General features: G+C 45.2%; 1 protein-coding gene and 1 long non-coding RNA gene across 3 annotated transcripts in view; one reads left to right on the forward strand and one right to left on the reverse strand.

Annotated features, from left to right (window-relative positions):
* Positions 1-27,881, reverse strand: part of LOC138288131 (uncharacterized) — a 147,607-nt gene that overhangs the window by 113,985 nt on the left and 5,741 nt on the right. Inside the window, exon 2 of one of the 2 annotated variants that reach the window (XR_011202346.1) lies at positions 23,995-24,097. The exons of the other annotated variant lie outside the window; for it this stretch is intronic. This is a non-coding gene — a long non-coding RNA (uncharacterized lncRNA). The remainder of the gene's footprint in view (positions 1-23,994; positions 24,098-27,881) is intronic. 2 annotated transcript variants of the gene reach the window in all.
* Positions 4,152-27,881, forward strand: part of KCP (kielin cysteine rich BMP regulator) — a 521,393-nt gene continuing 497,663 nt past the window's right edge. The window contains exon 1 of the mRNA XM_069229392.1: positions 4,152-4,973. Within this exon, the coding sequence (XP_069085493.1) occupies positions 4,856-4,973 (118 nt within the window). The 5' untranslated portion in view covers positions 4,152-4,855. The remainder of the gene's footprint in view (positions 4,974-27,881) is intronic.

Here is a 27,881-nt window from a genome sequence, read left to right on the forward strand (position 1 = left end):
AATGTTTGTCAATGTGAAATCAATAAGATAGTTAACGAGAGAGTTATTACAGCCCAATCAGCACAGAAAGGCTGGTTTGATAGTACACATGGTGAACAAAATGTAGATTTTAATGTCCCAGAGTGGGTTTTAATCAAACAACCCACTAAAGTAAAAAGGGATTAATCTAAATTTTCATCACCAGTACACTTGTGAAGATTTTTAGAGGCTCAATTTTACTGAATGGGAAAGGTTGGTGGAGCAAAAGCTGAACAGGCATGTAAAATAATCCCGCACAGAGGTGAAGTAATTCAGGACAATGATTGTTGGGCTGCTATGGAAGATACCAAGGGCCAGATGTATGAAGAAACCACTTTGCTATTCTCTAATAGCGATTTTTAAGAAATCGCTATTTCTGATTCGCAAAATGGTATGTATCATATTTACGATTCGGTAATAGCGATTTCTTAAAAGACACAAATGCTATTACCGAATCGCAAATAGCGATTCTGAGCCCATTCGCACCTATGGGCCTATAGGCCCATGTTTGCAAATTTTTTGCATTTCCCAAATTGCGAATTCCTAACTGGAATTCGCTATTTAGGAAATGCAAAGCCCCAGGGTGATGGGGGCCTAAGACCCCCTCTGCTGCACCCCAAAAAATATTTCAGGACATGTAAGGCGCACAGTTACATGTCAATTTTAAAAATGCATTTTTAATGCATTTTTTAAATTTGCACATGGTTTTGGTGGTAATTGCGATTCCTTAATGCCCAATTCGCATTAAGGAAAAGCTTGATACATGTGCTTAAGAAATCGCAAATAAGGATTCCTTATTTGCGATTTCTTATTTAGAGAATCGCAATTTGCGATTCTCTAAACAGGCTCACAATTTTGAGGAATTGCAATTTTAGCGATTCCCTAAAATTGCATAGCGAATGCCTTTCATACATAATGAAAGGCATTTTTGCATTCGCAAACGGCCATTCGCACCATTTGCGAATGCAAAAACGCTTGATACTTGTGGCCCTAAATGTCATCCCAAGGTTGTACAAACCGCGGCATCAGAGTTGGCAGACACGTCAGAGTTTGGCAGGAATTCAGAACTCAGTGAAACTACATTTTCATGCAACTCAAATGAAATAAGCCATGAAAGTATTACTACAAGAGGAGATTCCAGGAGTGATAGAGAGCCTCGTAATGATTACATGCCATCTAAGTTTGAAGATTTTTATATTCATTGATGTTTTTGTATCAATTTTGTTTCCGTGTACTTATAGGTGATTAACATTTATGATGTTTCATTTTGTAAGGGGAAAGTTGATGTGATGGTGTGATTTAGATAAACATTGTTTACACATTTTCCTTCTTTGATGTCATGTACGTTTACTGTTAGCCTTCCTTGCATGATACGTTTGCCTCACACCACGTTTTCTTTTAATGTGCTTCACAGTTCCACATTCCTTCTCCTTGGTTTCCAACTACAGCTTTGCCAGTTGCAGCTCGGATTTCATGGAGACAGGATATGAGGGACGTGGGCTCCTGCTTATGTACAATAAACCTTCATTTTGATATTACTGCCTGACTTTGGATTCTGTTTTCAATAGTAGCACTACAGCTGTTTTCTGGCCTAAATCTCCAAACATTTCAGAGAGGAGTTTGTGACCTCAAGCAAACTGACAAGTTTATAGGTATTCACAAACTCGCAATGCAAACCACACCTTAATCCTCCTCCATGCATGGTTTTTTTTATCATGTAATTGTACTGGGTTATTATGCAAAATTACATAGTAGTAAAGCCATCTTTGCTAGATGTCCTTTTGTGAATAGCTGACAGGAGTAAACAGAGCTGTTTTGGCCACAAATGAGTTTCTAAAATGAGCCTGCAAAAGTGTTTTTCAAATAACAGGTCTGAGCGCAATCCAAATCTGGGGGACACCATTTGTTTGATCATATGCATGAATTTGGGCTGGTGCACAAGGGGAATCAGAAATCAGCTCTCATGGGCTCTGAATACAAGTTGGGCGGTTAATTCCATCCCTTGAATAAACCCCAGTTTACCAAGGAACGGAATTACGGGCTTGGCTTAATTTTACGCATCCAGTATATTAACCTGCACATGGATGTGGATCTCAATAAAGAAAGAAACAATCTTAACATGTTAAGGTGCCAGAAACAAATCTTGGCTAGCTTTGCTATTTGTTTCTTCAAACAGAGGTCACAGTCAGGATATAGTTCTGGACTGTGAAAAGAGATGGCAGGAAATGGGGAAGGGCCTATTGTATAGCTATTTTAGCCATATTTTATACACGTTATTTTAGCAAACTAGGCCTACCGCTGTGCACTTTAGCCCAGTTATATATTATTGAGATTGGCTTTATTTTTCTAGTAACAGACACATTTGCTGTGTTGTTTTATTTTCTCTATTTGTTCCTTTGCCTAGGAAAGCATCATGTTCTTAGCATTGCACTCTGTGCTTTCCTTAAGGCTGCAGTCAGATAGGATTGCCAGCAAAAGTGGTATGCTGTGTCTCCGACATTCACAGAAACATACACATTCTTACGTGGGGACATTTTCCCAGAACATCAGTTGTTTTATTATAAAACACTTCTGCCCTATACAAGTTAGAGGGAGATTCCAGCCAGATGACCATGACTGCATGCTTATTGCTGAATGTTTTCCCTACAGCTTCTTGCTTAGACTGCTGAACACCTAGTCTAACCTGAAGGGCAGATTAGAGCTTATCACGCTGTGCTCTAACATAGCTTAGTTAGGAAAGGTATATATCACTCCTAGTGACAGTATGGTGGGACTGTTTTGTGTTTCACTCTCCTTGTCACAATTTAGCTTCTATTGTGTTTATCATCCTAGATATTGCAATACATGCCATTTTATCTCAGACGCAGTTATTTCAATAAACCTTTATTGAATTATATTCTGCCTCTGTTTGTCTTTGCCTGTATGAGGAGACTAATGTAACTGAAAGGGATGAGATCTGATCGACCACTAAACTTCTGAGGAGTCTTTCTTGTCATGTGCCCGGTTTCCACAATCATCCCTGCTCTTGGGCAGAGATGAGGCGCTGCTAGTTAGCCAGAAAACCCGGATCAGGCCGACAGGTGATTCTGCCGCCCAAATACAGTAGCCTCATTAGGATAATGAGAGCCAATGCTACAGCCCATGGGGTCAGGCCAATCCAAAGCTTTTGTGCAGAGTATCCTGGGAGGTATCAAGAAGCCTGGTCAAATTCTTTGTCATCAGCAAGCGGACAGGAGCTAGACAATATTGGATGGGTAGGTAATGAGCCATTCATTGGGCTGGGTAGAGAAGGCCGAAGCCAGATAGTTGCGTGTCATCAGCATACATGTAAAAGTGCGCCCCTTCCGGATGATGTAGCTTGGTCAAGGGAAACAATTAGATCTGGAACAAAGGAGGCCGCTAGATGGAAACCTGTGGGACACCACAACTCAAGGCTTTGGTCTCATGCCTAAAAAGGGGTAGGTATGGTCGTCATTTAGGGGTCGCCAGTTTCGTGGCTTGCACCTTTGGGACCCCTGGCCTCAGAGGTGGTAAAATAAGTGCCAGGAACACAGAGTGAAAGTAAAGGTCAAATGGCATATGATGTCATTTCCACCACCCCTGATATTTTTCTGGATTGATGTCCATGGGGGTAGAGCTACTATTTGATGACGAGTCTCTAAGTCCGATTTAAAACACGTGAGAACAGAGTCTGAGATGCTTATGTCAATTAGCCTGGAAATTAGAATAGGGCGATTGATGGCACCCAAGGCTCCAGACCAGGAAGAATCAAAGTACTGACATCGCGTCACCGCCGTCATCGACCACTCTACAGAGCTCATCTGAAAGTGAGGCAATAACGAACCCAGAAAGCCAGTTGCGTGAATAGTCTCGCTTAGTATACAAGATCTGGAACAACCCTACTTTTGATCAAAGCACTTGGATAAAATTAGAGTGCGGAAGAGTGAAACCCCTGAGGCTTGCAGATCGTACACAGATGTCTAAGGCAATTGCATTAACCCACTGAGCTATCTAACCTGGCAGTTTGTAAAAAGTTTTAGTAATCGACACATTGTAAAACAATGTACGTTCACCTCATAGAGGAGGAGCGCGGGAGGGGCGGGGCAGGGCTCGGGACGTACTGTTCTCCTGCAGCCACTCGAGGAGGCTTGGAGGGTCTGTTAAAAGCTTTTGTAACCTGACTCCGGGGCCGGCCAGATACTTTTCCGTGGTTCTCCTCCCGCCGGCCAGAGGTGGAGCCCACCCAGTTTCCCACTCACAGCCTCCCCTCTATTGCAGGGGTTCACTGCAGGGGAAGCAGGAAGGAAGAGGGGCAGGGGGCACGGGAGAGTGTGGGAGAAGGGTCTTTGGAAGAGAGGGGAGGACGGGATGGTGAGAAGAGTGAGAGATAACCAGGAGGGTGGGCGGAGAGTCTGAGGGCAGACGCAGACAGTAGGGCAGAGGGGCTCGGTGAGGGATGCTCGGGGGGAGTCCCTGCACAGAGGGCGGTGCTGCTGCTGACCAGACCCCGTGAGATGACCTCTAAGAGGGTGAACCGGGCACGGTGACCGAACCATTGAACAAAGGACTCTCCCGCACCCTCCCTGTGCCGGACCTCTCGGCGTGAACTGCAAGTCAACTTTTGCTGTCCTACTTTTTGAGAGACACCCGCTTCCTGTCCTACAACGGACCCCGCAGTTGGGCTGCCTACTAGGAAACCGTGCCCTGGCTTCTTGGGGTACTCGTGTGACAGCGCGGTCGGAAGGAACCCTGCCCCACTGCAGGACCCCACCTTCCACCTACAGTCTCTGCCCTGCTGTACCCCGGGGTAGCGGATAGTCCGGTGTGAATCCGGAAGATGTGCCTGGGGCTGGCCTTGTGGGTCCAGGCGTTGGGGCTGCTCTGTGCCCACCCGGCCCTGGCACAACCCGGGGACCCGGAAGCCCACCTGAACATGCACTACTTCGATGACAACGGTAAGACTTCCATATGGGTGTCTCTATCTTTTTACCTATCCGCCCTTTCTGTCTCTTTTCCTGTCTGCCCGTGTCAGTGTCTGACACTCTCTGTCTGTTGATCCTGCCTAACCATCTTCTTCCTAAATCTGTCTCTTTCTACGGCACCTTCCTCTGAAGCCACCTCTCTCTCAATCCCTCTCTCTCTGTCTACAGAGTCGGCATCATTAGCTATTCAACCTCAACTCACCCCCCCCCCCCTCGCAGACTTCCTGTGTGTGTACGATCGCTTTTAGATGCCCCCTCTGTCCCTTTTAGCAAACGCAAACGCCATTAGAATTAGCGAGTCTACGGGCACGGTTTTTCCACATAATTATGGGTTTGCCACATTTGTCCCAAGACGCACAATCTGCTGCTTGTGCACGAAAAATGTTTCTAGCTCAAAAGGATGAAAAGGTGCGGCAAGGTTAACTGCTCTCCTTTCAACTGCGGATATCCCTACTCTAGTGCTAAACTACTACAAATAAGAAACGCGCTTGACTCTCATAGCATTGGTGCGTTAAAAAGGCAAATTATCGAAATTATACTGACACGGAATATGCCGCCTGTTATTTTTCTATATCTGTCTCATCCCCCCTCTCTCTGCTCCTGTCGATTTACAACTTCTATATTTGTCCATTTCCGTATTTCCTTCTCTCTATCTCTCGGTCTTTATTTAACACGGTCTGTGTGCGCCTCCTTCCCCGTCTGTCGCGAACCTCTCATGAATTAATGAATGATGATGGAAGGAACTTGCACTTGTATAGCGCTGCTTTTGGAACTGAATGGCTTCGAGCTGCTTTACGGTTTGGAGAAATGTGAACTCCCACTGTGAGCCAATTAGGCTCCCTTGGTGAAAAAGTCATACAATCGTTACCTACTGCCCCAGACTTTTGCTGGTGATAATCGCATGGGTGAAAGTGGTCAAAAACGAGCTATTGCTGTGTTAGTAATCCAGCTTCCCCTTTAGGTTTTATCCCCTTTCAAATTTCAAAATCTGAAGTTGAATTCCTGCACAGTGTAACAGAAAGACAGCTACGGAAGTTTACCTCTGGATTTAGCACAGAAGCTTCAGAGGGAGCTCCTCTCGAGGGATTCTGAGCTCTTTGCTGGCTTTTGTGGGATCGTCTGTTTTCTCTGTGTAAAATTGCTGAAATAGATTGGACCTTTTCGGATAAATTATTCCCGAACTTTAAAAAGCTGCTTGGTTGGCTTTTGTCGTACTCACATACGTTGTGCAACCACTAATATCCGAGGAGACACCAGGCATCTTCGAACTGGCCCCAGTGCATGCCTAGGCGTCCCACGAGACTTGTAAATCCGAGCTGCACTAGTGCAAGTCTCGGTGAGTGCTCCATTAGGTTGGTGTAGATATGAGGTGCTCCAGACAGTCACGTCTTTGTCCGTGTTCTATAAGGTCCCTGCAATCTGGAGATGCCCCAGTGTAAATCTCGGTGAGTGTGCCATGAGATCTTTGTGCCATGAGATTCGTGTAAATCTGAGGCGCCACAGTGCAAGTCGGCATGAGCATGCTATAATGCTGGCGTAAATCTGAATTTTACCAGTGCAGACCTTGGTGAGTTCTCCATAAGAAGCATGTAAATCTGAGGTTCTTGGGTGCAAGTCTGTGTGAGTGCGCCATAGTACCCGTGTAATTTCGAGAGGGTCCACTGCAAGTCTCCCTGAGAGTGCTATAAGATCTATATATGCTTGCGAGGTGCTTGATTGCAAATTTGTGTGAGTTTGACATAAGACTCGTGAACATCAGAGGTGCTCCGGTCCAAGCTTCTGTGGACGTGCTGTGTGATTTGTGAACTTTAATATGCCCCAGAGCAATCCTTTATGAGTGTGCCATGAAAACAGTATAGATCCGTGGGACTTAAGTGTAAGCCACTGTGAGTGCATGTGTCAAAAGACTCGTGTAAATTGAAGATGCTCAAGTGCAAGTCTTTGTGAGTGTCCCATAAGACTTGTATACTCCTGAAGGGCTCAAGTGCAAGTCTTTGTGAGTGTCCCGTAAGACTTGTATACTCCTGAAGGGCTCAAGTGCCAGTCTTTGTGAGTGTCCCGTAAGACTTGTATACTCCTGAAGGGCTCAAGTGCAAGTCTTTGTGAGTGTCCCATAAGACTTGTATACTCCTGAAGGGCTCAAGTGCAAGTTTTTGTGAGTGTGCTATAAAGTGTGTGTGTACATCCGCGATCCTCACATTTAAATCGATGCGAATGCTCCACAATTCTTGTATAAATCTGATGTGCTAAAGTGATAGTATTTGTGAGTGAGCCATAAAACGTGTGTAAATCTGAGAATCTGAGCCCTAAAAGGTGTGTAAATCTGAGAATCTGAAGTGTACGCCTTTGTGAGTGTGACATAAAATGTGTGTAAATCTGAGGTCCTCGAGAGCAGGTATTTTGTGACCGTGACATAAGATCTGTGTACATCTGAAATGCTCCAGGCAAGTCTTTGTAAGTGTGCCAGGAGGCGCCTGTAATTCTGTATGTGTACCCTTTTACTCACAACTCTGCTGGTGCACCTCTACAGATTCTTTCACAATCCTTGCTGCTTAGACCACTACTCCACTCTATTAAATAATCTTATTCTTGACCCACAGACCCCTTCTATCCCAGACCACCAACATACAAATCTTCCGATGTAACAGGCTCCACTTGCAGCCCTCCTTTGAATTGCACGACCAACGTCCTCCGACTCTCACATCTTCGAAGGTATCTCCAGCGCGAGCTTCAGCAGCCAGGACAGCCTCCCACAAACATGCAACCCTCCAGGAGTTCGAAGACCAACACACAGCGCTACACCTCAGTTATAACTCCGGGGACCCTCTGCTGTTTGGGGTCCTCACACAGCGCGGGCAGTGCCTCACTCAGGGGGTGATTCTGACTGCGGCAGACGGCGGTCGCCGCCCGCCACGCTGTTCCCGCCGAAAGACCGCTCCGCGGTCAAAAGACCGCGGCGGTCATTCTGGCTTTCCCACTGGGCTGGCGGGCGAACGCCGAAAGTCCGCCCGCCAGCCCAGCGGGAAACACCCTTCCCACGAGGACGCCGGCTCAGAATTGAGCCGGCGGTGTGGGAAGGTGCGACGGGTGCAGTTGCACCCGTCGCGAATTTCAGTGTCTGCTAGGCAGACACTGAAATTCTTTTTGGGGCCCTCTTATGGGGGCCCCTGCAGTGCCCATGCCATTGGCATGGGCACTGCAGGGGCCCCCAGGGGCCCCGCGGCACCCCCTACCGCCATCCTGTTCCCGGCGGGAGAACCGCCAGGAACTGGATGGCGGTAGGGGGTGTCAGAATCCCCATGGCGGCGGAGCGGGCTCCGCCGCCATGGAGGATTCTCAAGGGCAGCGGAAAGTCGGCGGGACACCACCGACTTTCCGTTTCTGGCCGCGGCTGAACCGCCGCGGTCAGAATGCCCAGCGGTGCACCGCCAGCCTGTTGGCGGTGCTACCGCCGACCTCCGCCATGGCGGTAATTACCGCCAGGGTCAGAATGACCCCCTCAGTCTTTTCCTGTGGTACTTATTGCTATTCCAGTGTGGAGTTCCATATACAGCTCACCAACCGCATCCGAGTCGTGACCTAAAACACATCTGATACGGGTCTTGCTCTCCGGTCTAACAATGCACCCCAGTCGTTGCCCTAGGAGCCCCACTTCCCCAGAAGTAGGCACTCTGCTTTATAGGTGTACATTTGTAAGAACTAGCCGTTGGTCTTATAAGCACCCAGTGGTGGCACAGAATTACCATCACTGTGGCTTCTGTGTCTTGGGCAGATAGGTCTGTCCGACAGGTGTGATTTTGTACTCTGAGTGACGTGACGTACAGATGTTTTGCGCAGTGGCCTAACGTCCAGTAACATTGAACGACGAGTGCACTGTTGGCAGCGCCGAGTGACATGGCGCCCAGTGAGTGATGTTGTGCATCGAGGCACGACGTTACGCACGGTGGAGATTTTGTGCGCCGAGTGGCATGACGACCTGTGATGTTTGCTCAGTTTCTTGACGTCCAGCGACACTGAACGCTGAGTAACCGCTCGTCCAGTGACGCAGTGCACCAAGAGGCTGCACATCAGTGACGACGTGTGTTATTTGGCCTGACATCCATTGACGTTGAGCACGGAGTGGCGTGACGTCAAGTGACGCAGAGCGTCGAAAGACCTGCCCTTCTTTTCAGCCATGAGTGACCTTATTTCCAGTGGTGTAATAGCCAAGACACTTGGTATCCGGTGCATTGCGCCCGTGACCTGCTGTTCAGTGGTGTTGTGCTTTGTGTGCTGAGTGACTTGATATGCACCTTGTGGCATAACTTCCGGGATTTGTATCTAGTGAGTTCACATTCAGTGATGTGCGCTAAGCGTCCAGTAATGTTGTGCTGCATGCTGCACTCTGCCACATGAGAAGGTGTAGAAAGAAAACAGGCCCAGATTTGCGGAATGCTCCATGGCAGAGGCAGTTGAACAGCACCCTCCTAGCGACTGAAGTCAATGGAGGCAACCAGAGACATGGTGTATGCTCCAAAGCCCTAAAATGAGTCTGACAGCCACATTTGGTGATCAGTTGGATCTCAGCCAGGAGGCATTTGGGTAGCTTGAGAGCAATCACTGCCTGGATTACAATTTGTGGCAGCCAATAAGTAAGTATTTGTCGTAGGATTCTCAGTACACGAAGCAGTCACAGGTACATTTGTTAATCTGCTGCTTCCAGTGCTTAATTTGGGTCAACAGGTGTGGCCCACTGGCAGCCATTTTTGCGGACTGGGACTTATTTTACATCATCAGACTTCGACTCAGCAAAACAGAGAAATGCAGAAAAGGAGTAAAGCGGGGAGAAGAGAAAGGAAAACAGTGATGAAGGGAGAAAGCAGTGTTGAAAAACCCCCACGCAAGAGTGAGATAAAAGGGCAAGGAATATAGGACAGTGGGTGAAAGGAGCTTGAAATGGAATTAAGAACACACAGCAATAATATTTTGCATCCAGATGTTGAGCACAAATACTTATTCTTTTACAGATTAAGCAGTAGCTACTTCAGAACAAGGCAGAGTCAAATGCTACCCCAGGTCAGGTAAACGAACGAGCCCTCTGCCAACCACAAAGCATATGACTACAGGACAACAGAGCCTGCCAGTGCAAGTACCTCTGTCTTCTGGATGTTAACTTTCTGTGAGTTGAGTTAAGTCAGTGCTGGCACAAAGGCTAAATAGACCCTAACATCAGTATTTTCTAGCATCAGTGCTGGCACAGAAGGTAGAACGCTCCTAAAGTATTGGATGCCTTGGTCATTCACACAGAGGGCATTCAAGTGGAATCGGTGCTAGCGCAGAAAGTCAGGTGCCCCTAACATCATGAATGCTTTGGTCTATAGGTCACTAGTGACACAGAGGGTAGAGTGCTTCGATCCACGTGGGGTCTTTTGTTAGAAATGGTATCGTATTGAGTGTAGGGATTGCCAGACAGTATATATTTTAAACTTTTTGATTGTTGCAGACTTTTTCTTTAGTGCTGCATTCAGTGTTTCTCAATGCTCAAGTCTGGCCAATCGCCTTCACCCAGTGCTTAATTTGAGCCAGTGGACTTCGGTGCAGAGCACCAGCACTTATTTTTCTGCCACAAGCATTTACTGCGAGCAAAAGACTCATATGGGAAAAACGGAGGAAGAGAAAAACGAAAAAGAGCCACAAAGGGAGAAAGTAGTAAGCTGCAAGATTGAGCTGAAGGAGCAGGGAGTGGCTGTAAAAGGATTAAGGCCCTAGATGGCTTTAGGATTACGCTGCCTCAGTATTCAATGCTCGCACATTTAAGTGCAGCAACCGTGTGTTTCAGAGGAGAGCTCTGGGCACTGGCACGTTTTTATTCACAAATTAAGCACAGCCTTCACCACAGACAAGGTATTGGTAGCACCAGGATAAGCTCCTGAAATCAAAGTTACAGCATTCCCTCCTTCTGAATTGACTTAGTGGTGATTGGGGGAGCTCCTGCCAATCATACCCCAGCTTGATAGAAACAAATAGGTAAAATACTATTGACTGGAGAAACTTTTAAAGGGCATCTTCCTACGGATTATATTTAGAATCTTCAGAATTGTTGTTTTTAGTGTAATCATGATTCTCGTTTTCTTGCACAAGCACAGAGATCTACAAGTAAAACTTTCATTTTCAAGAACTGTTGCTTCCTGGCCTTCACTTTCTGTTCCCTGTATGGAGCCTGCCCTTCAGGCTCTTTCTTGTATAAAACAGCCAGCTTTGCTCAACTGGAAGGGGCTATGGTGGTCATTCCGACCTCGGCGGTCTTTTCAATAGACCGCCGAGGGACTGCCGTACGGAAGACCGCCAGTGCTGGCGGTCTTCCGCACGGGCCATTATGACCATTGGCAGCGCTCCGCCCGTTTCCGGACGAAGAGCGGCCAACAGCCATACTGGAGGCAGGCGGGGAAGTGGAGGTAGCTCCACCTCCATCGCCACGCCAACAGAACACCGCCCAGCGAATCACGACCTGTGATTCGCTGTGGCGGTGTTCTGTTGGCGTGGCGGTGTCGGCGGAGCTGCCCCCATGGGTCCCGTTCCCTCCCGGAGGATCACCGGAACAGGTAAGTTGATCGTCCGTTAGGGAAGGGGGGTGGGGGGGTGTTGTGAGTTGTGTGCGTGCATGGGGGTGTGCGTGTGTGTATGTTGAGGGGGCGTGTGAGTGCGTGCATGAATGCGTGCATGTATGTGTGTATGTGTGTGTATATGTTGGGGATCGGGTTGGGGAGGGGGGTCCTGCACCCTTTTGGGGGTGGCAGGGGTGGTGGGGGGGGTAGGGGAGGGAGTCGGGGTGGGGGTTGTGGGTTGTGGGTGGGGGAGACCCCTATCAGTGCCAGGAAAGGGATTCCCTGGCACTGATAGTGCTTTCCGCCATGGATTTCATGGCGGTCCCAAACCGCATGAAATCCATGGCGGTAAGCCGGGGTCAGGCGGGTTGGAATACCGCCGGCGGTATGTGACGACCGCCGGGCTGGAGACCCAGGTCTCCAGCCCGGCGGTCGTTACCGCCGTGGCGGTCGGAACGGTGAAGCGGCGGCTGGCCATGACGGTAACCGCCATGGTCAGAATTCATGAAAAAAGACCGCCAGCCTGTTGGCGGTCTTACCGCCGCTTCACCGCCGACCGCCACAGTCGGAATGACCGCCTATGTCTGGATTTTTGTCCAATTTTGCCGTGGACTTTAGCATGTACTATCTCTTACTGCCTACAATCCAAAAAGAATGTCTTCCTTGTGAGCTCTGCATGCTCTTACAAGCAGGCTACTTTGAGGAACTAAGGGAATTATAACCCTCTGCAGTTTCCCAAGCCAGCAGGAGCACAGACTTATGTCTGTTCCAAACCGTACTGTTGATCTACTGGATTAAAGATCCCTCAAGAGACAAAGGCATGATTTAGAGTTTGGTGACCAATATACCTTCCCCCTTGTTACATGTGCCATAGGATACGTAATGTAATTAGGTGGACCCAAAGAGCTGTTTTAAGTGATGTACCTTGACAGTGCAATGCTCTCTGCAACTTTGTTTGCAGTCACAGAATATGATCCATAAGCAATGTTAACTTTCAGCCACAAATTACAGTGGATATTCTCATCTTTTAATTTGCCCTAATAGTAAGTGCTGAATTCATACCAATGGGCAGATTTATGGAAAGTGGTGCTGCACTGAATGCAGCGCCACTTTCCCTTTGCTCCTTAGCACCCCCCCTACTGCCACCATGTGTACGCCGTATTTAAAATACGGCGCACCATGGCGCAGGGTAGGGGGCAATAGCGTCCTCTTTCATGACGCTATTGATGTATTCTGCAGGAGTAGTGCCAAAATATTGGCGCTACTCGTGCAGAGTACATAGGGCCCCATTCTAAAGAATGGAAGGCCCCTTTTAATGCCTGCTCCTGAGCAGGCATTAAAAGTGCCATACAAAAATGGCGTAAGGAAATCTCGTAGATTTCCTTATGCCATTTTTCTGGCTCCCCTAATGGGGGAACACCCCCTTTGCATACATTATACCTGGCGCAGGCATAATGTAGCGCAAATGGTTACAGGGTGGGGCAACGCATGCAATGCGTCATCATGTAAATACAGCGCAGGGATTTGGACCTCGTTGGGCCACATTAACGTCAGAATAAATTACGTTAATGTGGCGAAAGGTGGCACTAGGGGCCTATAAATATGCCCCCAAATGTTTTGGAGGTGTTAAAAGAATGAGCTTTGACGTGCCTATGTGGAACTCTGGGAATATTGATAAGTGCATCATGGGAGGTTAGCTAGGGCCTTATTTTCGAAGATTTGGCATACGGCAGCGCTGCAAGTCTTTTTGCTGCACTGCGCTACGCCATATGAAAAGGGCAGGAATGCACCATATTTATGAGACACAGTGCATTTCTGTCCTTTCAGCCACCGCCGGTGCACAATTTGGTGCCTAGCGCCAATGCAGGAACCCTTACACCATGGTGCAAGGGTGTCTGTGTTGTTGGCAGGATTGTTTTTGAGCTGGAAGAAACACCTTCCTGCACAAAAACAATCCATGTTCTGTGTGCGCTGCAGAATGCATCACGTATGGAAAGAGGAAAAAACAAGAAGAAATGAAAACATTTCTCCTTGTTACACCTGCTCTGGGAGGCGTAAGGTTTTGGCGCTGCCCCAGGTTTACGTGACTTTGTAAATCTGGGGCAGCATCGAAAACCATAAGTGTTGCTTGGGAACACTCATGGCAATCAATGCCCATGGAACAGCTCCTTGTCGCAGAGTAAGGCAACGCAGCACTTTGCACTGCCTTGCCTTATTCCATATCTATGGGGCCGTGCAAATCAGTGCAGGGTTGCTTTGCATCACCTCATAGATATGATTGAGAAGCCTGCACCACTGGAGAGTCTAAAAAAAATGACGCTCCGTAGGCCTCTTGTAAATAATCCACTAGTGTCATGCTTCAGGAATAAAATCTAGATGCTGCACCATGGTACTTGAGCGTCAGATATTTTTGTTGCTGTCACAGATACAAAAAGAAGTCTTGTCTTCAATTAAGTCATTTTGTAGAGAGCTATTTGCTGTAAAAGCTGTGCACAGTGTAAAGCTGAAACAAGTCACTAGTTTCACAGTATTTCATCAGTGGTTGAGATCTTCAAAAGAAAATGCTAACGACATATCTGTTTCACACTTCCTGCTAATCTCTTTGGGTATGGTGCATGTAACAAATGTTGTTATTCAGGTTGTATCTCCCACATGCCCTATTATAAGTATTTATTGTGTAGGACTCTTCTGCCTGTAGGGAAATGTAAGCAGAAGGTAATAAAAATAAGAAAAAAGCCTAGTAAAATAATTTGCTTTTCCATCTATGCCGTAGAAAACTGCAAAGACATGAAAAACATTTAGGTCCTTTGAAAGCAGAAATATTTAAATAAATAAAACTTAACATTATAACTGTTATCTGATAAAGATAAATCATGCATACTGCAATGTAAGCTGGGATTCCTGTAATGTCTATATGTTCAATAAGCCAGGCACATGGCACTTTTTTCTTTAAATAAGAAGTGGATTCTAGGAGTTATTGTTGCACTGTTGCCTCACCCGACACAAATCCTCTAGGCTTTTTCTGACGGGCTGGGTGCGCAGTGCGTTGGTAGCAGGAAGAGAGCAGGAACCTCTAGCTGGCCGCCGTGCTCCTCACAGGCACTTACCTTGCGGCGGCTGGCCTGCCGGTATGATCCCTTTCATCTCTGTTCTATTCCTGGTGGGGTTGTTGCCAGGAATCTCCTCTGGTGCTTCCATTAACAGAAAGTAATTTATTTCCAGAATTCTCTAGAGAGAATTAATGGGATATAGCCTTCCCAATCCAAAATAGCGGCTGCCCATAAACTTTGATTAGGCCTTCCCTGTCCTTCATGGCGAAATCCATCCCTGATGCTATTTCCTGCTTTTGGGGGCATAAAAGGGGGACAGATATCTTTCCCTTTGTACTGCAACACTTTGCCAGTCTTGTCAATAGCTTCTTCACTCCCAACTTGTTTCCAGTTGTTCTTGTTTGGTTGTTTTACTCCCTTAGTTATTTCCTGGGATATCCTTCAGCTCTGCTTCTGGATGTTTTGTCTGCTTCCAGGGTTCCATCTGCTCCTCCTGGATTCAACTGCCATACTGCAGGTTTTTTGCCCATTTGGCTTTTTCCTTCACTGGGGCTTCTTCTGGAAGGCACTGTCTGCTTTGGTGCTACAAAGTGTTGGCATCATGGCTACTAGAAGGGATCACCCTTAACTCTGGCAGACCAAAGTTGTCAAGACTTGGACCTTCCCCATTCCACCCACAACCAAGAGTCTTCAGCTAGGCGTCAGTCCTTGGTTTGCAACAGTTATAGTTTGTCTTTGCTTCAACAGAACCCATTAATGAACCCAACTCATGGTAATGATTTGTGAATGTAAAGCCCAAGGTTGAATATATGGTGTTCAGCTCATATCTAGAGATCTGGCAAATCTACAGGGAGTGCAGAATTATTAGGCAAATGAGTATTTTGACCACATCATCCTCTTTATGCATGTTGTCTTACTCCAAGCTGTATAGGCTCGAAAGCCTACTACCAATTAAGCATATTAGGTGATGTGCATCTCTGTAATGAGAAGGGGTGTGGTCTAATGACATCAACACCCTATATCAGGTGTGCATAATTATTAGGCAACTTCCTTTCCTTTAGCAAAATGGGTCAAAAGAAGGACTTGACAGGCTCAGAAAAGTCAAAAATAGTGAGATATCTTGCAGAGGGATGCAGCACTCTTAAAATTGCAAAGCTTCTGAAGCGTGATCATCGAACAATCAAGCGTTTCATTCAAAATAGTCAACAGGGTCGCAAGAAGCGTGTGGAAAAACCAAGGCGCAAAATAACTGCCCATGAACTGAGAAAAGTCAAGCGTGCAGCTGCCACAATGCCACTTGCCACCAGTTTGGCCATATTTCAGAGCTGCAACATCACTGGAGTGCCCAAAAGCACAAGGTGTGCAATACTCAGAGACATGGCCAAGGTAAGAAAGGCTGAAAGACGACCACCACTGAACAAGACACACAAGCTGAAACGTCAAGACTGGGCCAAGAAATATCTCAAGACTGATTTTTCTAAGGTTTTATGGACTGATGAAATGAGAGTGAGTCTTGATGGGCCAGATGGATGGGCCCGTGGCTGGATTGGTAAAGGGCAGAGAGCTCCAGTCCGACTCAGACGCCAGCAAGGTGGAGGTGGAGTACTGGTTTGGGCTGGTATCATCAAAGATGAGCTTGTGGGGCCTTTTCGGGTTGAGGATGGAGTCAAGCTCAACTCCCAGTCCTACTGCCAGTTCCTGGAAGACACCTTCTTCAAGCAGTGGTACAGGAAGAAGTCTGCATCCTTCAAGAAAAACATGGTTTTCATGCAGGACAATGCTCCATCACACGCGTCCAAGTACTCCACAGCGTGGCTGGCAAGAAAGGGTATAAAAGAAGGAAATCTAATGACATGGCCTCCTTGTTCACCTGATCTGAACCCCATTGAGAACCTGTGGTCCATCATCAAATGTGAGATTTACAAGGAGGGAAAACAGTACACCTCTCTGAACAGTGTCTGGGAGGCTGTGGTTGCTGCTGCACGCAATGTTGATGGTGAACAGATCAAAACACTGACAGAATCCATGGATGGCAGGCTTTTGAGTGTCCTTGCAAAGAAAGGTGGCTATATTGGTCACTGATTTGTTTTTGTTTTGTTTTTGAATGTCAGAAATGTATATTTGTGAATGTTGAGATGTTATATTGGTTTCACTGGTAATAATAAATAATTGAAATGGGTATATATATTTTTTTGTTAAGTTGCCTAATAATTATGCACAGTAATAGTCACCTGCACACACAGATATCCCCCTAACATAGCTAAAACTAAAAACAAACTAAAAACTACTTCCAAAAATATTCAGCTTTGATATTAATGAGTTTTTTGGGTTCATTGAGAACATGGTTGTTGTTCAATAATAAAATTAATCCTCAAAAATACAACTTGCCTAATAATTCTGCACTCCCTGTATATATCACCTATATCAGTCCTAAAGAGATGCACCTATGGAATTGTTTTTATGCATGTGTATGATGGTTTCAAAGATGAAGCGGAATGAAAGGGGGCTGAAACTGTACACTTTATTCTTGAATATTGGTGAGTTCAAAGAGTAAGTTCTCTGAAATAATGCCAAGTATTGAATGAGCATTGGCACTCCATTTCTTTCTCTACATTGAATTTGATTGCTATTGCAGGGAGGTAAAAATTAAACCTGATTCTTCCTAGCACGAATTAGGCATCTGTCCTCCAGTTGGCATCTATACGTCCATCCATCTCTACAGAATGTTTGTTTGGAGACGTAGATTCCACAAACTAGGCATAATCATCTAGCTGTGTGCTCCAAGGCTGGTTGCTAGGATCAAAACTAGCCCTCAGCACTTATTATGGATATGGACATCCTGAAAGATGGGCTTAAATATTCAAACTGAACTGAGAGAGCATTAGAGTTTAAAAGATGAGATTGGATCAGAATTGAGGTGCACATTTCTAAGCAGCTTTACAACTTAGGGACACATTTTCTCATCCTTCACCCAACGCATGGCAGCAAGCAAAGTTGCTCTGCTGCATTGTGTGAAAGGAAGAGAGCAGAAATGCCCCATATTTACAATTGTGCTCTGTCCTCGCTCTGGCACACTGTACGCATCCTAGTTCCAACACAGGAATTCTTGCACCATAGTATAAGGGTGCATACATTACAGATGGGATTGTTTTTTGTACAGGAAGGGACACCTTCTATACAAAAAAAAAATCCCGAGAGGCATTTCTTCCTCCTATGTGTGCTGCAGAATGCAGCACATATGGAGAGAGGAAATAACAAGGAGAAATAAAGATGTTTTCCCTCGTTATGCGTCACTTGGAAAGGCAAAGCATTTTGACCCATTCCGTGGTTTACAAGTCTTTGTAAATCTGGAAATGCGTCAACATCCTTGGCTGGATTCATGGAAATGCGATGCTCTTCCCATGGAACACCTTCCAAGCTGAAATGTAACATAATGCAGCGCAAGCAGCTGCTTTACGTTACATTTTTTTAAAACTAAGCCATGCATATCTGGTCTTGCATAACTTAATAATGAAGCCTTTGCTTTGTCCTTGTGTCACCTTGCAAATACAATGCAAAGCCTTTATTAATGTGGACCATAGTTTTGCATGCTATGCGCAGAGGCGTGTGGGACAATATCACAGGAGAAGTGGTGCAAACAAACCAAAGTGAATTCATTTAGAAAGGCCTGGAGGGGTACACATACACTAGGGCAAAGTATTGAGCAAACATGGTAAAGCTAGGGACATACTCAATGCACCTAGTGGACACATTGGATGGTTCCACACCTTTACTCTGTGAATAAACCTAGGTGTACGCATATCACCAGAGCCATCTGAGCCCCCTGAATATATATCATTATCACCCTCTGTCTGCCTAAATAACCGCTCCTCTGCAGTTTTTGCTCCCAACGCTCTTCTTTGTTTTGCGTACCTATGTTTCCTGCAAAATGTATCGGCCCTCTCTCTCTCCCTGTACATATTCAACACAGATCTCTCTCCCAGTAGAAGTGGGCATGCCCACAAACTAACAAGGAGAGCCGAGCCACAGCCAAGCCAAGGGTTTGGCTTGGCTCTAAGAGCTCATGCAGGAGCTAAGCCCTGGAAATATTTGGCATGTAAGTAGTGCAACAAACATGATGTTAAAATATGGTGGAGATTGTTCAAAATAAAAACATATATATATTATTTAACATGCATATACATTCCAGTACTTCAGATTACATCACTTCATTGAGAAGTTTTGATTAAGAGTGATAGTTTTTAATCACTAACTTAAAAGCATTCCTACCCCCATCTGACCACATCCTTCTGACAATGCCATTAGTGAAGTAAGAGACAAGTCAGCTGTCATATGTACCCTATATATCTAGTGTAAATCTTTATTGCACACAGAGCAACTTAAGTCTATAAAACAAGGTTTTTGTATAGTGCACATCATGAACGCACATATTTGAATGCTCTCACAAATGTGATAATGAAGACAAAGGAGTCTTTGTGATTATAATATTTGATGAGGAATCACAATTTCATCCAGCGTGGAAGCTTGGATTTCTTGTTTTATGCTGTGCAATTCGGCCACTAGATGCATATCTATTGCTCTCTTGCCCGTTTTACATCAAAGGTTTGTTATATGCACATGGGGTGACAGCCTGGATATCAGACAGCAGCCACCTGAAAGCTTGGCTCTTTTTGGGCTCGAGGGGCCAAGAGGATGTCGAGCTGAGACAGGCATCTGTGGCCAGATGTATTAAAATCCCATTTAGCATTCCCTAAATAGCGAATTTTAAGAAATTGCTATTTAGGGAATGCAAAATGGTATGTAACAAAATAGTGAATCCCTAATAGTGATTTCTACAGAATTGTAATCACTATTAGGGAATCGCTATTTGGGATTGCGACTCCATTTGTTCCTTTGGTAGGCCCATAGATGTGACTGGTTTTCCCTAAGGCTCCCTTTAATGCACCCTAAAAATAATATGTTCACCTGTAAAGCGCACACATGCCCTAAAAGCTTGTGTGCGCTACATGGCACTTTGAAAAATGCATTTTAATGCATTTTTAAAAATTGCACATGGTTACCACCAACTTGGAGTTGGTGGTAATAGCATTTCCTAAATGCCCATTTTGCATTTAGGAAATGCTTGGTACATGTGTTTAGGGAATCGCAAATAGAAAATCCCTATTTGTGATTTCGTATTTAGGGAATGGCTAATTGCGATTCCCTATTTGGAGTCGCAATTTTAGGGAATTGCAAAAAATTGTGATTCCCTAAAATGGGACTTCCAATGCCTTTCATTCATTCGGAAAGGTACTTTTGCATTTGCAAATGGTGGAATTTAGTGATTCGCCCCTTTTGAGAATTAAAAAAGGTTTGATACATGCGGTCCCTGGTTCGAGCCCAGCCCGAGCTTTCAGTGGCTCGCCCATCTTTATCTCCCAAGACACTACATCCGTGAATTTCTATAGCAGGGAACATCTCACTCCCCTTTTTCCTACGGGCTGCCACAGACTGGAGCCCTCCGACCTCCCCACGTGTCACCTGCCTCTCTATTCATCTCTTCCATCAGTGCTCCTTTTGCACAGGATTATCTGTGTGTAAGTAGAAAACACATTTTCAGAAAATAAAACCTAAACTACAATCTTTCTCCCTTTGTCAACGCCTGTTAACACTAGTATTCTTCTTTTAAGGTACACTGCGTAGAGAGATTTCCGTTCTCTGGGTCTGTTTTGAAGTTTGGAGCCGGTGGTGGTGGGGGTGGTGGTAGAAAACACTCATTTGGCATGATGGGTATGGTCTCTAGGTTAAGCAGTCATTGTCAGCATGCCTTTTGAACCCTGAATGCCCAGAGCTGTGAATACTGTTAGTGTTGTGAGCCAAACCAACGACAAACTCAACTGTGTCATGAACCTGGGCCGAGGCTGAGTCAGCAATTGGGAACCGACTTAACCCCGGCAAAGTGAACAGACAAGTCCTCTGGCTTCTCTGAAGCTGTCATGAAAACCGGTAACATTTGAGGAAGGAGAGTCCCAAGGAATTCCAAAAGAAAGGTGGAATGGCTTAGAGGGTAAATGAGTACATTTTCTCACAACATTTTGCTACTGAAAGGACAGTAGGTGTTGGAGGTCATTTACATGTCAGGCTCACCTTTTCATCTCTAAAATTCACTCCCTAACATTGGGTTTATATGTAACTTCTAAGCAGCTTTTTCTGCCAACTGGCAATCTCTTTCTATCGGTCTGCCAAGTCTCGTTACACCCGTTCCATTAGTGATAAGTCACTGCACTGCCTGCGGCCTATATTGGATAGCAATAACATTGCATCCACTACATCAACCTACCACTACATTGTAAGGTTAGTATATATGTGCCATACTTAATTCCAATTATACATACTGCCCAAGATAAGTTTGGGTTGCATTAAGAATAGGAAATAGATGCATACCTCATAGTCTAGTGGTAGGCAGATGTAGTAGCTGTGATATTGAGGTTGAGAATAACAACATCAGTGTAGTGTCATACAACCATTCAGTTCTTACAGCAGTCTCCACTTTCCAGCTTCAATGCATGCTTTTCTTTGGCACTCCACACAGGCAACCCGCAATCCACATGTTCCAGCATCAATCGATACCAACCAATCTCCACACTGAGCATCAGTCCATACCTCCAGTGGCTGTCAATACAGGTGTTAGAACTGTCAGCTCTTGACGTGGTTCCCCCTGTCTTTTTGGCTTCTGACTTCCTGTTTTTGATCCTGTGCTGAATTTGATTTTTGCTGCCTTTAGGACTCTGGGCCCTTTACCACTGCTGACCAGTGCCAAAGTGCAAGTGCTCCCTGTCTAAATGGTATTGGTGATTGGTTTATTCATTGGCATACTTGATTTACTAGTAAGTCCTTAGTGAAGTGCACTAGAGGTGCCCAGGGCATGTAAATCAAATGCTACTAGTGGGCCTGCAGCACTGATTGTGCCACCCACATGAGTAGCCCTGTGAACATTTCTCAGACCTGCCACTGCAGTGTTTGTGTGGCTGGTTTTAAACTGCCATTTCAACCTGGCAAGTGTACTCACTTGCCAGACCCAGACGGTCTCTTTCATTACATGTAAGTCACCCCTAAGGTAGGCCCAAGGCAGTCCCATGGACCTGGTGCAGTGTATTTAAAAGGTAGTACATGTACTGGTGTGTTTTACATGTCCTGGTAGTGAAATACTGCTAAATTTGTTTGTCACTATTGCAAGGACTATCTCTCCCATAGGATAACACAGGGATTGCCTTGAAATATCTTTTAAATGTAATTTCCCATTAGGAGCAGATAGAAATATGGAGTTTGGGGTCTCCAGACTCACAATTAAAAAATATATCTTTTGGTGAAGTTGTTATTTTAAATTGTAAGTTCGAAAATGCCACTTTTAGAGAGTGGGCATTTTCTTGTTTAACCATTCTGTGCCTCTGCCTGTCTGTGGCATGCGCATCTGAGTCAGGATGATAGTTGGGCTGTTTGTGAATTCCCTCCAGACAGTCATACAAAGGGAGTTGAGGTGTGCCCTGCATATCCTGATGGGTCTTCCTGAGCTAGAGTGGTGGGAGGCGCTGACACTTGCACCTAAATAGGGATGTGCCTGTCCTTACACAAAGTAGTCTCCAACCCCCTGGGGTGTGCCTGGGACCAGGGCAGGAAAGACAGGGTCTTGTGCACTACAAATACTTTTCTTTGAAGTTTGCCTACTTCACAGGCAGAAATGGGTATAACTACTGGACCTCTGACCCCACAAAGTTAGAATTCTGCTGGACTGAGGACATTCTGCCAGGAAGAAGAGCTGAAAGCTGTAGGTGGGACTGCCACTCTGCCTGTTGCTTTCTGTGCTGGCCTGCTGCTTGCTGCTTCTGTCCTGGAAGTGAAAGGTCTGGACTTTACTTTCTACATCCTGCTTCCAAAGGTTCTCCAAAAGCTTAGACTAAGCTTGCCTCCTGTTACGAATTCTCAGGGACATTAAAGACTTCATCTGCCAGCAACCGGTCTCTCTTGCTGAGAGTCCTGATTTGCCAAGTGGCCATCGGACTGTTAGGAACGACTCCATCATGATGTCGTGATAGCTCCAGTTGGAGCTATTGTGTTTCTAAGCGCTTTACTAAGATTTAATCTTTAAAAATTTGTATCCTTACCTGCATATTTTGGATGTTTGTAATTTTGGTTGTATTTTAGTCAGATAAATACTGGCTATTTTTCAAAATTGGTGTGGAGAACTTTTGTGGTGTTCTCACTGTGTTAGTTTCTGTGTGCTTGTGTGTGTGTATAAATAGTTTACACATTGCCTGATTGCTTGTGCCAAGCTACCAAGAGTGTGAGCAGAGGTTATCTTAGCTGAGTGACCCCCTTACCCTGACTAGAGTGAGGATCCCTACTTGGACAAGGTGAAACCCAATGCCAACTAGAGACCACATTTCTAAAAACAGGTGAGTCATGCTCCACATGTTGAAACACCACTTTTCATATTCAAGCCTCACTCTAGTCTCTTTAACTTCACTCCAAGTATCTGAACACCATGTGTCATGATTCCACGCCTTCAGTCATCACGTCACACTTTCTAGCATCACTTCAGATGTTCATGCATTTCTCATGTTTGTACATCACTTTCTAAGTTTAAAAAGGTGATTGTCTCACATGGCATACATTTTAACCTCTGTGTCCTTAATTTAACCCATTTCCTCCACTGCCATCAGCATGGTCTGGTAACATGTGACTGCCATAGCCTCGACAATACAGTGTTTAACATATGAATCTTATCTGAATGAAATTATTTCTGGAAGTCTTAAGCATCAGCTCTGGACATTAACATTTTTATCTACAATGTCCTCAAAACAGATCTCTGCCTAATCATGAAGTTTGTGCAGAGGGTTATACTGCACCAATCGCTACACCTTTCTTGAAGTCCACCTGTCCTCCACATCCACCACCTGTTTTAAGGACCACCTCTCCTCCACCCATTCTTGAATCCACCTCTAGGCATGGCTCATAGAGCACATGCTTCTGGATCTGTTATAACACCTTGCCAATAATATATAGGGACAGTGTAAAAGTTAACTTCCCTGCCTATCTGCAGCCTGCAACACAGTGGATCAGTGAATCCTCTTGGAGATGCTGATGTCAGAGTTGCATGTGAGAATATATATACAGAAATATTGTCTGTCATAAATACTGTGTTCTACATACGGGGGACTATTCACAAAGGTAAAATTACACATGTATATTTACTCATTTGTAGATTTACTATTACATTTAAGTGTCATACTACACTTTTTCACTGTTCACTATTTCCAAATATAGATCTTTTTTTGCTATTCACCATTTCCAAATGTAAATTTACACATAAGTGTGACTTACATGTCTTCGCTCAGTTCATGGGGTGGCGACATCCAAGACATAATTTACGAGTGCAATGTTACTACTAGTACTAATAGAGATCTCTGCCGTGGCAGACATTTCTCTGTGGGAAAGTATATGGAAAATGAATAATGTTTATTTATTTAAAAATGTAAGAAATATGTTAAACTCTTATTGTAAAATAATTATTTTTAACGTAGAACAATAAAGTATAACGTTACAGTATAACACTTCACAATAAATGTTTAATAAATAACTACATACTAACATTTTTACACAAACTTTAAAAAACCCACACTCACTAGCATGTTTATTTTGAATTAATATTTAGCAAACGTAATTAAATGTAATGCGTTTACTTGATGCCAATTATTCATACATTTTTAATAAACGTTTAAACATATAATCTAATGTGTTTAAATAAGTAAATTGTTACATTTTAAAATAATGTATTTATTAACTTTGTGTAATTTTGTAATACTGAAAATTATGTGCATATTTGTCAGAACCCATTTCAGAGGGCCACGGGGGGCGCATCGGTTACTAGGCCCAACTGTGGCGGTTGCCACCTTTTACTTCTGACATCCCGGGGCCCAACCTATTATGGATTTTGAGCAACTGGGCCACTACCCCTTCTGCACGTGCCTATTAGTAGCAGCAATGGTCCAGCAGTCCAAGGGTCCCTTGGGGGAAGTATGGATACAAGGTAGTGAACACGACTCATAACTCAAAAGCACACAGCAATTACAATACATCAATATCCAGTCAAATACTTATTTTTATATTTTAAAAAGTATTTTATTCCTAACTATGCATTCAAAGTAGTAATATGACATTCATAAGCACTAGCACAATCTCCTTTAAGTTAGGGTGTTTTTATGGCATGTCCCTGCCCCATCTACTCTTCGTAACGTATGCAGATGTATTCCCCATTCGCTGGTGGCAGCATGAAGGCAATGCTCGCTAGTATGCCTTAATCAAGAGTCCACCTTGACTCTTAAAAAGTAGTCAAAAATTTCTGTATTATTGCATACTCCAGCAGCAAAGAAGCATTCAGTGTCTCAGCGGGTATCAAATCTACAGGCACTCATGTGGCTCTAGTCCTGCTTGATTGAGTTGGACTGCAAGCGGGAGGCACAGCAGCACCCAGCAGGCGCAGTCTCTCCAAGAGCTTGCACAGCCAGCTCCAGCCATGATCGGAGGTGCTCCGGCACTTCCTCCTTTAAGGTAAGTTCAGCACTCCCCATGGGGGGGAAGAGGATTGATCCTGGCACTCCCAATCTGGTCCTAGTGAGGTTGATGCACTCGCAAGTTCCTCTTCTGTCAATGGGGCAGTTTGAGGGCAATTTCCTCAGTGCCTGATTTTGACCCACGGGTCACACTTTAGTTCATGGGTGGCTACCGAAGCTCTGAAAGTTAATTAGTACTGGAAGCTCCTCTTGCTGTACAGGATGGCTGCGGTACCTCAAACACGGTGTCGGACCTTCTTGCACAGCAGTCCACATCACAGTGGCCCCTCTTGGCAACTGAGGTCTCTGCAACAGTGTATTAGTGGCTTCAAGCTCTCCGCACGACACTTCACTCATAGCTTCACGGCAGCCCTCTTCTGACATATGGGGGCTGCCAACTTGTTTCTGCACATGAGTAAGTACCCGTTCGGTGCAGCAGTCGTTTTCTCCCACTTCGCACTTGGAGTCCTCACAACAGGGCTCCCCACTGGACACTCTCCAACACTCTCCTCTTTCTTACAAGGCACACTGGTCTTGGCAAGCATGCAGGCGCTGGTTCTCCAGAGAAGGTGGTCTTGGTTTCCCTGGGTGCTGCCCCTTCACCTAGCAGGGAGACTAGCAGGCCTTAATCCCCGGCCCTGGTCATAGGCAGAAGACTTGCAGAACTTCCCCTTCTCACACTGCGTGTCTAGAGCCTGCAGAAAACACATTTTTGGAGTCTCAACCTCCCCTTCTTATAGTCTATTTCCAGATGGCAAATGTGACTTAAGGTCTGGGAACTTGACGTTTTATGTTGGGGTTCTGCTTCTTTTGACGTGTACATTTGTCCTTTCTCTCTTCCTCTTGATTGGCTGTATGTTACAGCATGTGAGACTCCACAGCTGGTAGTCCCGCATCACCTGGATATCAGACACAGTGATATGTACATCAGAAGGTTAATCCCAGGCCCCCAACCCTACTCTTTTATGATTCCCTTATCAGCCCGAATTCCTTCCTGAGATACATCCAGGTCCCTTCCTTCTGATCTCTTACTGAATCAAAGAGCAACTGTTGAAGTGTAGAGGGGAAGTCTCCCTCTCCCTTCTCCAACATGTCCATCCCAGCTCACAGAAATGCAGCAATATACAAATCTGTTTGGGGAGATTCCTCTACTCCTCATGCCTTCACCAGGCATGTCTGGGCTTCACAAAATGAAACCCAGGGTCTTCCATGAAATGTACCATTGCAGGCACATGTGCATTCAGTGTATGGACACTGTGCACACACTTAGCACTATTACCTCCGCGCATTGTGCTCTAACAGACACACAAGCAGCACACACATTCGCTCTGCACATTGTTCAGTATTGTAGCTTTGGTTATATTGTTCCATGGTGTGCTACTTGCAATCATATACCAATGGCCAATGGTAAGTTCAGGTAAGTAAGGGGCTGGTTCCATGCCTCGTTTAAGCTTTATTACTAACAAAAGATTTTGCAAGCATGCGTGCACATGCGCGTGCAGGCGAAACCTACAAAGTTGAGAGAATCTGTAGGCCTCACTCCAGTGGCACAGGTTAAACAGGACCCTACTGATCACGACATGGTATTCTGCCGCCACCACACTTGTTTTCCTTAGCTCCTGGGGAAGGCAGTAGCCTTCCACCACTATGAGGGTAGCCCTTTTGGCACCCCTTCTGGTCCAACAAGACTGCAATCCATGAGACAGACCTATGTAATGGCCACACACATGATCTGTGTTTGCCTATAGCAACAAAAATCAGCATTAGGGATCCAGACAACAGTACAGTTGGGCGCTCAGGGTAGGGGTACCATGGCCCCATCCCCTCTAATATTAATCTTGGTCCCAGTGAGTGGGGTCCTTTATAAGGCTTGCAGAGGGGTGAACACAAGTCCCCTTCCATTTTTATATTTATCTTGGCCCTGGGGAATGGGTCCCTGTGGCCTTTACAAGTTGAGGATGGAGGCCCTAAACATTCCTCCCCCAAGCTATAATTATCCCCTTCCCCCCCACCGGCCCAGGCCCACCCTGGGGATCATTTAATGTTTTTTTTAAAAACGGGCAGCTGCCATTTTGTTTTGCTGCAATCCTGTGGGAGTTCCTTGGGATCGCAGTAAAACCTATGACTTTTAAAAAAACACATTTTGGCCTTTGGGGAGGTTCCCATGGGACCCCTCCACAAGAGCTAAGTGGCAGCTATGGGAAAAGGCATGGGGAAAATGCATTTTTGGACCCCCTCTTTTTCTCTGCCCTCACTTGACGGCTCACACCAAAACTTTCAAGACAGCAGCTGAACCCACTGAAGTATTCATTTTGTGAATTTCGTGAAGATTCATCAAGTGGCTCCAAAGTTATTTGGAAAACAAAAAAGATGCTTTTCCTATAAAAACCAGGTCCTAACTATAACTACTAGTGACCGCCAGTCGGTAATCAATCAATCTATCTATCTATCTATCTATCTATCTATCTATCTATCTATCTATCTATCTATCTATCTATCTATCTATCTCATATATATTTGTACATATTTCTTTGTAAGATTTCAGGCATATACTTACTTCATCATTATCTATTTATTTTTTTAAGGGATTATGCACCCTTCCACCAAGGCATAAGGGGGCTGAGGATGTGAAAACTGATCATCTTAATTGGAGAGCTG

This window comes from Pleurodeles waltl, chromosome 4_1 (assembly GCF_031143425.1).
Source record: "Pleurodeles waltl isolate 20211129_DDA chromosome 4_1, aPleWal1.hap1.20221129, whole genome shotgun sequence".
NCBI classification, from domain to species: domain Eukaryota; kingdom Metazoa; phylum Chordata; class Amphibia; order Caudata; family Salamandridae; genus Pleurodeles; species Pleurodeles waltl.